This window comes from Medicago sativa, chromosome 3, assembly GCF_051527215.1.
Source record: "Medicago sativa cultivar Bolivia chromosome 3, Bolivia_mono, whole genome shotgun sequence".
Classification (NCBI taxonomy): Eukaryota; Viridiplantae; Streptophyta; class Magnoliopsida; order Fabales; family Fabaceae; genus Medicago; species Medicago sativa.
Genome location: NC_140751.1, coordinates 46,326,901 through 46,342,076, shown reverse-complemented (window position 1 = coordinate 46,342,076; position 15,176 = coordinate 46,326,901). Strand labels below are relative to the sequence as shown.

The following is a 15,176-nucleotide window of genomic DNA, read 5'->3' as shown; positions in this document are numbered from 1 at the left end:
TACGCATACAACCATTCCAATCATATCAAGCATGTAATCGTCAACCACATTTATCACCCACGATCATCATTCACATGTCACAAATACGACATCATGCCAATATGCATTGCACCTACTTGACACATATATGCATGTGGTACCATAACAACAACCATTAGATGCCAACAGAACATCTTAAGTAAGAGTAAACCTCCTCTTACAACCAACTATGTAAAAGTACACCTCCTTTTACATTTATCATATGACTCAATATGATTATGATGCATGGACATACAACAACGACCCAATAATGCACATAAACAACTACCAACGACGATGTAAAAGTACACCTCCAATTACATTGACTAATTCAACAACAATTGAATTATCAAGTATTCATGTCCACACATTCAGCAATACACAACAAACGATTCCTTCGGATTCAGCAAAATCAACACTGGGGCTGAAGTCAACCTCTTCTTCAACTCTTGGAAACTCTTCTCACACTTAGCATCCCAAACATAAGCTTGTCCTTTCCGAGTCAATTGCATCAATGGCAATGCCAACTTAGAGAATCCCTCAATGAACCTCTGATTATAACCTGCCAATCCCAGAAAGCTTCTAACTTCAAAAACAGACTTAGGTGATTCCCACTGCAACACTGCATCAACTTTCGACGGATCCACGACAATACCTCCTTTAGAAATCATATGACCAAGGAAACTCACTTCCCGCAACCAAAACTCACACTTCGACAACTTAGCAAACAACTTCTTCTCCTTCAAGACACCCAACACAATCCTCAAATGCTCGGCATTCTCTTCTTCCGACTAGGAATACACCAAAATATCATCTATAAACACCACCACAAAACGGTCTAGAAAAGGATGAAATATCCTATTCATATATTCCATGAAGACACCTGGCGCATTAGATACTCCAAATGGCATCACAGAATACTCATAGTGTTCATACCTTGTTCGGAACGTAGTTTTGGATATATCTTCTGCCTTTACTCTAATCTGATGATATCCTGACCTCAAATCAATCTTGCTGAACACTTCCGCACCAACTAACTGATCCATCAAATCATCGATCCTCGGAAGCGGATACCGATTCTTGATTGTCACCTTGTTCAACTGCCGATAATCCACACACAACCTCATGCTTCTATCCTTCTTCTTAACTAACAACACAGGAGCTTCCCACGGAGAAACACTCGGCCTGATAAACTGGTTCTCAAGTAACTCTTCTAACTGCTGCTTCAATTCACCCAACTCTGATGCAGACATCCAATACGGCGTAATCGAAATAGGACTCGTTCCTGGCACCAAATCAATTACAAACTCAACTTCCCTCTCTGGCGGCAATTCAGTAATGTCGTCCGGAAAAACTTCGGGAAACTCTTGCACTATCGGCAAATCACCAACTCCTTTCTCACTTCTCTCCTTCAACGAAGCAAACATCATGAATACACTAGCTTCACCGTCCAAAGACTTCTTCACTTGCTCCGCGGTCAAGAACTTTTCACCCATCTCAGCTACCGGCTTAGAAAACGTTATACTCTTGGTCAAACAATTAATGTTAACACCAAAAGTCAACATCCAGTCCATACCAAAAATCACGTCCATATGCTTCAACAGAAGACACACAAGATCCAACTCAAAATCAACGTTACCAAAACTAACAGGACACTTAGCACACACTAAGGAAGTAGTCACCGAACCACTAGCCGGGGTGTCGATAACCATCCCTCGAGATAACGGAGTCACAACCAAACTCAAACGCTCAACACAACTAACCGAGATAAAAGAATGAGTAGCACCAATATCAATAATTGCAATCAAAGGAGTACTATTGATAAAACACATACCTCAAATGAGATTATCCGGATGCTCCACCTCTTCCGCATTCAGTGCAAACACCTTTCCCGCCGCCTTCTTCGGCTTGGTACACTTAGTACTGATATGACCCTTCTCACCACAATTGTAGCAAGTAATCTCCTTCTCGACATTAGTACACTCGAATGCCTTGTGACCCGCTTTTCCACACCCTTAGCAACTATCACCCTTCTTGCAATCATTAGCAAAATGATCCAACATGCCACACTTGAAGCACCTGACCTCAGCAACATTCGACTTAGAGCCTCCACCACTCCCTTTCTTCTTTCCTTTGTCCTTGTCGTACGGTTTCCCAAATCCATGATTTTTTCCTTTCCTATCATGCTGAGCCTTGTAATGATTAGCCCTAGCCCTTCCGGCGTCATCAAACATACGACACTTATGCATCAAAGTATCAAAGTCTCGGATCTCCTGAATACACATATACTGGCAGATATCGGGCCTCAAACCGCTCTCGAACTTCACACACTTAGAAACCATCGCATCCTCAGCATTGATGTACGGACAAAACCTCGAAAGCTCCTCGAACTTAGCCGCATACTCAGCCACGGAACGGTTCTCTTGCTTCAAGTTCAAGAATTCCACTTCCTTCTTGGTCCTCAAATCCTCAGGAAAATACTTCCTCAAAAACTCACTCTTGAACCTAGCCCAAGTCACAACTTCTCCAATCGCCTCAAGCCTTCCCTTAGCATTCGTCCACCAATACTCAGCCTCCTCAGCAAGTATATGAGTAGCCAACTTGACCTTCTGATCCTCACTAGTCACCATAGCATGAAAGAAACGATCCGGGTCGTACCTACCCTTGAACATTGGCGGACTGTTTCGCAAGAAACGATCGAGCCTCCGCTCTTCAGCCTCTCTAGGATCACGATGACCAACCGCCGCCTGCTCATTAGCTTGAGCCAACACCTAGGCCATCGAAGCCAAAACCTGCACAATCGCTGCATCATCTCTACCACCAGCCATCTCACGATTACATAAAACCAACCAACAGATAAGAACAAAAGCACAACCAGACAAGTATCGAAGGTAACTCACTACCATTCGTAAACTAACAGGAAAATTCAACGGATGCTAGTCCGGACAAGACTGACCACGGCTCTGATACCAACTTGTAACGCCTTATTTCTATTAAAGCGATAAAACACGTGAATAAAGCATATATTCGAGAAATAGACGCTACGTCTCAATAAAATCCAAAACGACATGCATATATAAAAATATCTCAACAGTCGCAGCGGATATAAATCATACATCTCTAAAATATATATGCCATGGTCAATACACATCATCATATAAATTCTCCAAATCCCGACAAGTGGGTCAAATCTCAAAATAAAATAAATCCAACAAACGCATAAAGACACCGACAACCTAATCAGAGCCTAAACCTACAACTCCAAAACGATAACGGAGATTAGCTCCCGCTATCCAAGCACTCACCAAAAGCGAACTACTCCTGCACAGCTTCTACCCATCCATACAGATAAGTAGGCGGTCAAAACCACTGGAGGTTAGCTTTACATCAATCATAATCAATATAGACAATTTGACGTAAATAAATTAAATCAAGTCTCGGATATTTCACAAGAGCAGTTAACTTTCATATACGCATACAACCATTCCAATCATATCAAGCATGCAATCATCAACCACATTTATCACCAACAATCATGATTCACATGTCACAAATACGACATCATGCCAATATGCAGTGCACCTACTTGACACATATATGCATGTGGTACCATAACAACAACCATTAGTTGCCAACAGAACATCTTAAGTAAGAGTACACCTCCTCTTACAACCAACTATGTAAAAGTACACCTCCTTTTACATTTCTCATATGACTCAATATGATTATGATGCATGGACTTACAACAACGACCCAATAATGCACATAAACAACTACCAACGACAATGTAAAAGTACACCTCAAATTACATTGACTAATTCAACAACAATTGCATTATCAAGTATTCATGTCCACACATTCAACAAATCACAATTCGAGTAAGAGTCATCACCATTTTATCAACAATCATCAACATTAATTACCACCTATACATCAATCTACAACAACTACACAACATAGCCCAACAATTCCATACACTTTCTCATAACCCAAGTAAAGTGGAAAATACAACACCTCATGACAAACATCATTTTCAACACCTAACAACCATCCACATATCATCATTTAATCATATAAAACTATCCACGAAAGATTTATAAAGTAATTGGCTTTTTAAAAACCATTTTCAACAAAGTTCGTCTATCATTCCACAATTTTAAAATAATTGAAGCAATTGAACCAAACCAAGTAAATAAGATTCAATGCCTCAACTAAGTATACCTCTAGGCCACATATATGTGCAGTAGGGTATACCTTTACGTTTCACCGGCTAGATACGACGAAATCATGAGAATCACAAAGTTCGTCTCTCTTTATCACTTTTCTAGAAAATCCCATTTTCAAAGCAAAACAAGTTAAGACTTGATGAAACCAATCACAACCATTTTTAGAAAGCCTATAATCAGTGTACAACCTTAACTCTACTCCAATTCCATGAGAAAAACAAGTTTCGGAAAAATCGACGTTCTTGGACCATTTTTCAAAAGTTAAGTTCAATTCACAAAATCAAGTCCAATTCGATTCAAACGATGTTCCAGTAGGTTTAAGTGTCTAAACAGAGATTAAACAAGTCAAAAGAAACATTTTAGAAAGCCCAGATTGGTCCCCAAGTGCACGAAACGAAAAACAAAGAAGTGTTGAACTGGTGCAGCTCGCTTAAGCGACGGCTGCTCGCTTAAGCGTCCAAATCCCAGTAGCTTCTGGACCTTGCACGCTTGGAGCACGCTGCAGCACGCTTAAGCGTGCTGGCACAGTTTCTGTCAAAAATTGTTACGGGTTCCAACCCTTTTTACCCCAAACTCCCAATTTTGATCATTTCAAACCCCAAAACTTGTTCCAAAAGATGTTTACGGGTCATATACACTACTATACACTTAAACATACATAAAACCTGAGATTAAAACTTCAATTCATCAAAATTCACCAATTCACCAAAACTTCCACAACTTTCAACAACAACAACAAAATCTCATCATAATTCACAATCATGATACCCAATGCATCAATTCATCAACAACACATCTAACAACAACAACAACATCTAATCATGAAATCATCCACAATTTAACAACCACATCTTCATTCTTCATCAATTTCACACAATAACTTGTCATGTTCATATATACCCATTTTGACATACAAATTCAACAACAACAACACAATTATCATTCAATTCATGTACATAATTATATCCTCAAAATTAAGCACGAATTTCTACAACCAAATTCAAATCAACCACTTATTCAATTAAGCACATAAGCAAAATATTAGGGAATAAGCTACAACTATTAATTATGGTTGAAATCTAATCCCCTTACCTTAATTCTTCACAAACTCAAGCTAAGGCTTCACTTTAGCTCCAATCCTTGAATCCTCTACCTTCCTCTAGCTCTCTCTAGCTTTCCTCTTCAAACCCTTATCATTTCTTGCTCCTTCTCTCTCTATCTCTTCTCAAAATGTGTAAAATGAATATGGAACCCTATTTTCTCTAAAGACTAGAGTTTATATAGGGCTCAACTCACAATGCCTTAATGGGCCTAACCCATTTACTAATCTAATTCAAAATGTTTCGACCCACTAAACGGTAAAATATAATAATAACGACCACTTACCGGTTATTAAACAATTCACTACAACTCCCTAGCACTTAGTAAAATAATAACGGCTCTCACTAAGCACTAAAAATAATCCTCATCAAAATTACTAAATTACGCCTACTCACAAAATGACCAAAATACCCCTGAGTCCAAAATGACTAAAATATCCTTCTAACACCGAATTCTACAACCCCCAACTAAAAATACACACAGAGGCAATTAATCACATAATAGCGCATATAAACACGCATAAAAACAATGAAATTAAATCCAGTGAAAATCGGGCTGTTACAGACTACATCCATCTGAAGGATGCTATTGAACTCCTCATTCAACGAGGACGGCTCAAGTAGTTCATCAAGAGCCTGGAGGCGAAAAGGAAAACCGTCGAACTCATTGGTGACGGCACAGAGCCTGGCAAAACGATTGCCATGTCCGTGGAGCACCTAGGTGATTTCCCTGACAACGTGGATATCACCCCCTACTCATGCACCTAGGAGTAGTTACCCTTTGCCAACGTCATCACAGGAGGAACGCTAGACATCGCCATGGGAAGCATGAAGAGAAAGTTTGAGGAGCTCATGAGCGTCAACTTGCTGGCCCCCTCCAATCACGAAGGAAGACCACCATTGGCGTTGTCATACCCCAATTTTTGACCAAAGATCCTACATTCATACAGTCTCTGACCCGGAATATTCTCCGACCTTTCAGAGAAAAAATCGGCAAAAAGGTACTTTAAAATACCTCATTTTTGGTTCGATTTCGGACCGTTTTTTATTTTATTTTATTTTTAGTCTTTTTTATTTTTTATCTTTAGTTTTTTATTTTAGTTAAAGAACTTGAGTTGTCAAAAAGTTCTCTTGAGTTGTCAAAGAACTTTTCTCTCTTCTACCTCATTTAGCTTGTGTTGACGAGCTATTCTTTTCTTCTCCCTGTTTTTTCTGTCCCTTCGGAAAAAGTCCCTTCGGAAAAGTCCCTTCGGAATTTTGTCCCTTCGAAATTTTGTCCCTTCGGTAATTTTGTCCCTTTGGAATTTTCTCCCTTTAGTAATTTTGTCCCTGCAGTTGTCCCTTTCTTTTATTTTATTTTATTTATTCCTCTTTTATATATATTCAAAAATACAAAAAATATTAGGTTAGAAAAGGGTTTTTCGTGGTGATCCATCGTCACGGAAATTCCTCATGCTTTTATTTTCTTGTTACGTTAGTTTACTTTTAGTTTTTAATTAATATCAAAAACAACAAAAACATTCAAATAATCAAAAATCACAAAAATATTTTCATAATAAACCTTGATTTTCAATCAAGTGATCGTTCTTTTTATTTCCTTTCTTAATCAAATTTCTAATCAATTTTAATTATACTTTGAGTCATTTTTCTTTCAATATAAAAAACACAAACAAATTCTTTTTGGCACTTGGCTTTTCTCTTTAAAACTTTTTCAAAACTAATAAAAAACACAAAACCAATCAAACGTCAATTTCTACCCCAAACTACGAGATTTTGATCCCTCACGGGTACGTAGGCAAATGACTTGTCCTTCCAAATCAATTAAAATCAATTTTCTTTTTTCTTTTTTTTAAATCATCACTTTCAATTCTATTTTCATTCCTTTAAAAGCAAGCAAGTTTAAGCACAAAAAGTTAAATAAAATCAAGAGGTTCTCGTAGAGTACTACAAACATAAAGGGTGCTAATACCTTCCCTTTATGTAACCAACCCCCGAACCCTAAATCTTTCAAAAATGAGGTATTTGAACTTTTCCCCTTTCTTTTAAATTGAAAGTTCAGTCGTGAAATAAAATATTTAGTCTATGCTAATAAAAATAGCTTGACCTCCGAAAAATGACGCGACTGGCGTTCTACGACTCAAAACTACCTGGCTCTCCAATGTTGTACTTGTCATGAAATCAAATGGAAAATGGCGTATGTGTGTTGACTATACCGATCTTAATAGGGCCTGCCCTAAAGACACGTATCCTCTTCCTAACATGGATAAACTCGTAGATAATTCCTCTGGCTACAAACTTTTATCCTTCATGGATGCCTATTCATGGTACAACCAGATACCCATGGCCGAAGAAGATAAAATAAAAATAGCCTTCATGATTGAATCAGGGAACTATTACTACAACTTAAAATCCCAACAAGAGGTTGATCATGCCGCTCATGTCAAGAGGGTGTTCGAACAAACTTGGAAATACAACATGCGGCTCAACCCTGAAAAATGCACCTTTGGGGTTCAAGCGGGTAAATTCCTTGGTTTCTACTTAACGGAAAGAGGAATTGAAGCAAACTTAGATAAATGCCAAGCATTTACTGAGCTTCCCGCACCCCACTCCAAGAAGTGCATCCAAACACTCAACAATATGCTGACTGCCCTCTCAAGATTCGTGGCTAAGTCCGCTCAACATTCTCTTCCTTTCTTCAAACTCTTGCGAAAGGAAACAAAGTTCGAGTGGACAGATGAGTGCGAGAACGCCTTAAAACATCTCAAAGAAACCCTCTCCGCACCACCAGTGCTTTCATGACCCAACCAAGGTAAAGTACTGTACCTATACCTTTTTGTTTCTTCTGACGCGGTAAGCGCCGTCCTCATCAAAGAAACAACAGAGGGGCAAAAACCAGTCTACTTCACCAGAAAAGAGTTGCTAGGGCCAGAGACGAGGTACCAAAGAATAAAAAAGGTGGCTCTCGCACTGAGCACAGTAGCTCGAAGATTGAGGCAGTACTTTTTAGCTCATACGGTAATAGTCCAAACAGATAAACCCATCAGACAAATTTTGGGTTGCCCCGACGTGGCCGGTCAGATGATGAAGTGGCCACTCGAGCTATCCAACTGCAAAGGAAGAATGGACCGTCTTCGTAGATGAATCATCCAACTCCTGAGGAAGCGGAGCCGGGATAATCATAGAAAACAACAATGGTATCGTTGTCGAAATCTCTCTTGGTTTATCTTTTCCCGTTACCAATAACACTGCAAAATACGAAGCCTTCTTAGCTGGTCTGCGAACCGCCCTATACCTGGGAGCCAAAAAGGTAAAAATCTTTACTAATTCTCAGTTGGTAGCTTCCCAAGTCACAGGCGAATTCCAGGTCAAAGAGGAGCACCTCCAACAGTACGTCCAGCTGGTACTAGAGAAAATGAAAGAATTCGAAACTGTCGAGGTAACTCATGTTCCCCGCGAACAGAACACCAGGGCAGATATTCTTTAAGAACTCACCAGCACACGGTTGCCAGCGGAAACAAAACCGTCATACAAGAAGTTCTCGACGAACCAAGCGTTCGTAGACGAGACGCTCAACTCCTCGAAGTCAACTCAATTATTGGGATGGAGGATTGGAGAGGACCCATTTCTCGTTTCATAGAAAATGGGGAACTTCCTTCCGATCCATATGAGAGGACAAGGCTAAAACGAAGAGCTTGCTCATTCACTTTAGTGGAGGGAACCTTATACAAATGGGTTTTCATCACACCACTTATCATGTGTTTTTGACCTAACGAGACCCAAGAAGTCCTCGCTGACGTCTACGACTGCATCTGCGGACAACACTTTGGTGTAAAGCTCTCGCAAAGAAGGTCCAACGAGCAGGATACTACTGGCTTACCATGCTGAAAGATGCCCAAGATTATGTAAACCTTTGTGACAAATGCTAGCGACACGGGGACATGCACCTCGCACCCCCCGTTGAGTTAACGTCATTGGTTTCCCTTTGGCCCTTCGGATGATGGGGCATTGTCCTTTTGGGACCGTTCCCTAAAGACACTGGAAAACTCGAATATCTCGTCGTGGCTATTGACTACTCGACAAAATGGATCGAGGCTGAACCATTAGCAAAGATCGCAGCCAAAAACATACTTCGTTTCTTCAAAAGGAACATCCTAGCAAGCTTTGGAGTACCGGCCCTAGTGATATCCGACAATGGGACCTAGTTTACAGACCAAAGGTTCCAGGACTACTTAAGGAAGATTGGGATCAAACAAAGTTTTATCTCTGTCGAGCACCCTCAAGCTAACGGCCTCGCCGAAGCAGCAAACAGGGTCATTCTACGAGGAATACGAAGGAGACTGGACACATCCAAAATTAAGTGGGCTGAAGAGTTGCATACGGTCCTCTGGGCCTACAAAACTACTCCCCACTCCACTACTGGCGAGTCACCTTTTCGAATCACGTACGGGACAAAGGCGGTCATACCCATTGAGCTAACTAAACTCACATGGCGGACTGACGCCAACACTGACTTCCCAGCCAACACGGTAAATCTACGTGAAGAGCTCGAATTTGTCGACGAAGTCAGGGACGAAGCTGCCTGGCAAGAAATAGTGCTAAAACAAAAAAATAGCCGCTCCCCACAACAAAAAGGTCGTATAAAGAGTATTCAAAGTAGGCGACTGATGAGTCAATAATTAGTCATTAATTAGTGTCTTTTAATTAATTTTTAAGTTTATTTTATTTTATTTAGATTTAATATGTTTTTATTTCCTTCTAGAACTATTTTACTTCAATTGCAAGTTATTTTATTTTAGGAACAAATATTTGAAAGATGGAGTCTTGGAGCAAAAGAAAGGAGAATTGGAGCTGAAAATATGAAGATCTCATATAAAAATATATTATGCAAGAATTCATGCCAAAAATATGAAGATCTCATACAAGAATATCTTGTGCAAAGAATTTGAAGATCCTTCATCAAAATATGAAGATTTGATACAAGAATATGAAGCCAACCAATAGAAGCTTGGCACACGCCCCTTTTACCCTTTTGCTGCTTTTGCTTAGGACTTAAGCTACTCTATTTTAGTTTTACCAAAAAGCCCTTGTAGTTGCTTAGATTTTAAGTCGAATGTAAACTATAAATAGAGTAGCTAGCTATCACAACAATTCATCTTTTGTTCTTGGAATAAAAGTTCACTTTTACTTTAATTGTTATTTTATATTCTTCTTCTTCTCTTTCTTTTCTATGTCTACAATGAACATTAGTGAGTAGACTATTCTTGTCTTGGGATTGTTGGATAAGTCTAATGACGTAATCCTAATCGAACCAAGCTTTAATCCTAATTTCATGTAATTCTAATTTCTAATTTAGATTCACCGTTTTAACATAAATTAACCATTATCAAACTGTAGAAGCGAAAATGGAGGGTTTGATAATTGTTAATCCATCATCCCAAACATCAATTCATAAAGCGAAAGCGGAGCTTTGATGTTGGAACAAGTGAATCTAAACAATAATTGCAAAGGCAGCGAAATAGTCTTTGCAATTATTGAGACACAAGTAGTTTCAATCCTTATAAGCATCTTCTAGTAATCAAGTCAGCGAAATAGGCTTGGTTGCTAGGAGTAAACTCTCACCGGACTTTCATCGGAAAGGTGAGGGGCTAAAGGGAAACCGGTCTTTAGAAATTAAGGTGTAAACCATAAAATTAGAAGTTAAAGTCTTGTCTAGTGAAGGGTTTGTTATTATGACGAACCAACGATCCCAAGGCTATTTTTATTTATTGTTATTTACCTTTAGCAAATTAAACCCCCCTTTTTATAATCTTTCTTATCTTCTAATCATTTTCTAAAAGTTAATTAAATTCATAACTCCCTAGCGGAACGATACTCTCTCTTACTACTATTACTTCGATAGACCGTGCACTTGCGGTTTGGCCTATCAGCGACCTCGTCCTTCGGCAAAACCAGAAGGACTCTGAAGAAGGGAAGCTCGCTGCAAACTGGGAGGGACCCTATAGAGTCCGAATGAAAACCGAAACAGGGGCTTACAGGCTCGAAGATCTCCACAAAGGCGCAATTCCAAGAACTTGGAATGCCGAAAAACTCAAAAAGTATTACACTTAGATGGCAAACAACGCCAAACTACTCTAATGTACATACTCAGTTTAACACTACGAACTTCTCGCTCTCCAAAAGAGCAATTAAACGGAAGAGGAAAGTCGTGCCACTTCGAATCCAAAAAATTAAAGGATAAGAGGGATCTACAAAACATATTCTCTTACTCCTTAGTATGTACGCTTACCGCTGCGACATCACTGCTTGGCATGTTAGGTTGAACCCTAGCTTGCGATGGGTGATTCACGCCTCAGTGCGTTGAACCTAGATTGATTTCTTCGTTCATCCATTGTTCTACGTCTGAAACACAACTTTGGACACACATTCAGATAAACGATCTCTTGGATGTGAAATGCTTCTGACAAATACTCTGCGTAATAGTCAGAATTCTCGCGCTCGAACTCTTCCTTGAAAAACAACGCGAAAGGTAAAACGTTCTAAACAGAGCAACTAATACCTGGGAATAAAAAGGAAAAACTTGATTCAAAACAACGAGTCAAAGTAACAAGGTCGCAGGCGGGCATGCAAATTTTTCCAGTCATTAATTCACTTCACTAAAATAATGACTGCTGGGGGGTAGGCCACCCTACCTCAGCGGACTTACATCACTTCAAGCCTTGTTTCCCAAAAGCGAGCATCAAAATAGAGTTGAACACTAAGAGCATATGAATTGTTACATTTTGTAAAACATGCAAGACGGACAGTTCGCTCTCAACAAATACTTCAAACAGCATAAAAAATGCCTTGCACAACGACCACTCAGATTCAAAACATTATACTTGAAAATAAATCATACATTTTCAGACAAGTGCAATTGAGAATAAACTAATTATATTGCAAAGGTGCTAAAACCACGAAGAGCGCACAATCTCATTACAAGCATGGTTGTTAAAGAAGATATTAATTACAAGGCCTCATTGGCCTGGGCGTCATCAACATGCCCTTCATCTTCCTCCAAGTCTGGGGGAGGCTCGATCACTCCATCTCTTACATCACTAAGATGGTGAGTTCCCTCGACAATCAAGTCGACGTCGGGATTCACCACCTTCAGCTGAGCCACTGCACGATCAAAGCTAAGCTTGACGGCGTCCAACAAGCTTCCTTCAAGCTCACCAATCCTGTCCACAAGGTCAGCACTCCTCAGGACAGCCGTGTCTTCCGCCTCATCCTCCCCAGGAAGGTCCGACTTCTTCAGAGCTTCCTCAAAGACACCTTATCCTCAGCCAGCTTCCGGGAAGAATCAGTCGCTTGTTCAAGGGCAGTCCGAGCTTCTGCCAATTGCTTCTCCATAACAGCGAGTTGGCGGTCACACTCCTCAGCAACTGACCTCTTGCTCCTTGCCTCTTCTTCAAGAGCAGCAACCTTAGCGATTAGAGCGTCCTTATCCCGAGCCAATGCATTGACCCGGACTTCACTCTCCAGCGAAGCATTATTCGGGGCTGTGGCGACCTCCAAAGCCTTCATAGTAGCAATAACCCCATCAGTTATCGCATTACTCCGACCAGCTGGACCTAAGTCCTGAATAATCTTCAGCTCGGGATCGTCCAAGAAAAGGGTCGACTGAGGGCCGCACATATCCGGTTCAGACCACACTTTCGGAAGCTGAAGAAAGTCTCCCCTTTTGGAACGAAAAGGAATTGCCCTGATCGGTGTGATCGGCTCTTTGGAAGGCGTTCCTGCCTTCTGCCTCTTCGCAGGCTCCTACACCAGCTCTTCAGGAGGATCCTCGCCTGCCAAGTCCACCATAAGACTAGAGGTTGAGCCCGGACCAGAACCGACTATGAGGTACTCCAAGGATTGGACGTTCTTGTGCCGTTTCTTGGCAGATATCTTCTTGCTCACCGCGTTCACAAGGGACCCCAAATCTTTCATTTTTTCTGCAAAACATAGAAAGGGAAAATTCGTCAGATAAGGGGAACAAAACAAGAAAACAAGCAGATAAAGGACGAAAATAGGGTACAAACTACCAAGGCAATCCTTGAAATCCTTTGATGTCAACAACTCGTGGGTATTGATGAGGCGGGGCTCTGTTACTTTTGTTCCGTCCGCAATCATCAATGGGTTCCCTCGTTTGTCAGTTTTGACCCTCCCTGGGAGAGATTGAACAAACGCCTAAAGTTGTTGACGCACACCTATCTCCTCCTCAGTGAGAATAGAAAGGGTTCGGTAACACCCCGCTCGCTAGTAATAAGAACTTTACCATCGGACGTGTCAGAGGTTAAGTGTTCAAGAATGATAAGTACGACGAGGAACGTTTTATGAGGCAGTGTTAGATAAGTACACGTTCAATTACCGGTATCGAATTATGCACGTTAAAGACAAGAGGCGATTTGGTACTTTTGCGTGAAGGGTATATAAGCATGGTTGGAACAAGAAACCTTCATTTTCTCATGTTTTCCCTCCTTCTCTCTAGGTTCCATTGAACCCTAACCCTCCTTTATCACTCAATCTCTTCTAAGATCATCTACCAAGCAAGGTCAAAGATTGGAAATGGGGTTTACATGAGTATTGCATCAAGAGGAATCAAATTCCAAGCTTAGAGCACTTGATTTGAAGTTATGCATGCTTAGGGTTTGAGCATTCAAGCTGAAGTTGATTCAAGGGTACGCTCAAGAGTTGGTGAGCTTGCAATTGGAATACTTAGAAGCAATGGTTAAGCAAGAAGATCAAGCTAGGGTTTTGTGTGAACTTGGAGTGGAGATTGGATCACTAGCATGCAATGGATTGGAAGCTTAGAAAGAGTTCAGAATCACTAGGTGAGTTCTATAGATAGATTACCTACCTCTGGTTTGTGCAATCTTGTGTAAGGAATCATGAAATGCTAGATTAGTTTCGAATGTCTTTTAGAACCTAAATGCCAATCTTGTTGTTTATATGTTAAAATTGCCATGAAAGATGTTTTATAATGTTGATGGAAGTGTTGTGTGCATTGCAAGATCAAGATTGGATGAATTTGGGGTAAAAACTCAAAATCTGCACTTCAGCCCCGAAGAAACTCGCCATAAGACTAAAACTCGCTTATAGCGAGTTTCCCCAGAACAGCAACACGCCATAGGCGAGTTGGCTCTGCCATCTCCCACTTTTCTATGGCTTGTTGGCTTGTTAAAGGGCCGTAGGGCAGTCCGAGGCTTTTCAACGTAATGTTTTCCAACTTTATAACCCCTAAACATCAATTAAACAATGCACATTACATCGAACGATTCTCGGAATGATAATCATGGACAAATTGACATAAACACCAAGAATGGCATCATGAGAGTTTAACATGAACATGTTCGGGTAGCAAAGAATCTAGACATGGGAGACCTAGAGCTTCGACATAGAAAGTCGAGAACAAGTATGATATCATGTAACTAAGTATATTAGGTCAAGTATGGTTAGCACAAGCATGTAAGTACTTTACCATTAATCGGGTAGGTCACAAACCCGTGGTAACAAGAAAGCAAGTTTAGGTTAAACCTTCCATGTATGTACAAGACCCAACAAATGTTGAATTACCATCATACGAGTAGATGACGGACTCGTGGTAATCAAGTATGTAAGTTAGGTATAACCTTCTATGTATGAATAAGACTTTAAGCAAGATGTAGGTGTCGTATCTCTTGCTATCCACGCCAGGGGGATACAAGAGGTTCACGCCAGGGGGACGGGACACACACCGCAAGGTAGGCCCGCACGACACTGAGGGAGTCCGATGTACCTTAGCTAGGTTTTCATCGGTCATGTATGGGAA

General features: G+C 40.5%; 1 protein-coding gene and 1 pseudogene across 1 annotated transcript; both read right to left on the bottom strand.

Annotated features, from left to right (window-relative positions):
* Positions 1-2,033: 2,033 nt before the first annotated feature.
* Positions 2,034-2,924, bottom strand: LOC146937750 (uncharacterized). The gene is made up of 4 exons (XM_085749510.1): positions 2,811-2,924; positions 2,592-2,765; positions 2,358-2,444; positions 2,034-2,258 (listed from the first exon to the last, which is right to left on the bottom strand). Exons 1-4 carry the CDS (start codon positions 2,922-2,924, stop codon positions 2,034-2,036), a joined length of 600 nt encoding a protein of 199 aa, XP_085605636.1.
* Positions 2,925-12,347: 9,423 nt separating this feature from the next.
* Positions 12,348-13,018, bottom strand: LOC146937749 (uncharacterized; annotated as a pseudogene).
* Between the last annotated feature and the right edge of the window lie 2,158 nt (positions 13,019-15,176).

What these genes read in the sequence shown, in the direction of transcription:
- LOC146937750 (XM_085749510.1), bottom strand. Translation starts at nt 2,924, where the DNA reads ATGGTAGTGAGTTACCTTCGATACTTGTCTGGTTGTGCTTTTGTTCTT. An exon ending in ATGATGCAGCGATTGTGCAG is followed by an intron (nt 2,766 to 2,810) that starts GTTTTGGCTTCG and finishes GCTAATGAGCAG; the next exon opens with GCGGCGGTTGGTCATCGTGA. An exon ending in TCAATGCTGAGGATGCGATG is followed by an intron (nt 2,259 to 2,357) that starts GTTTCTAAGTGT and finishes TTGATGCATAAG; the next exon opens with TGTCGTATGTTTGATGACGC.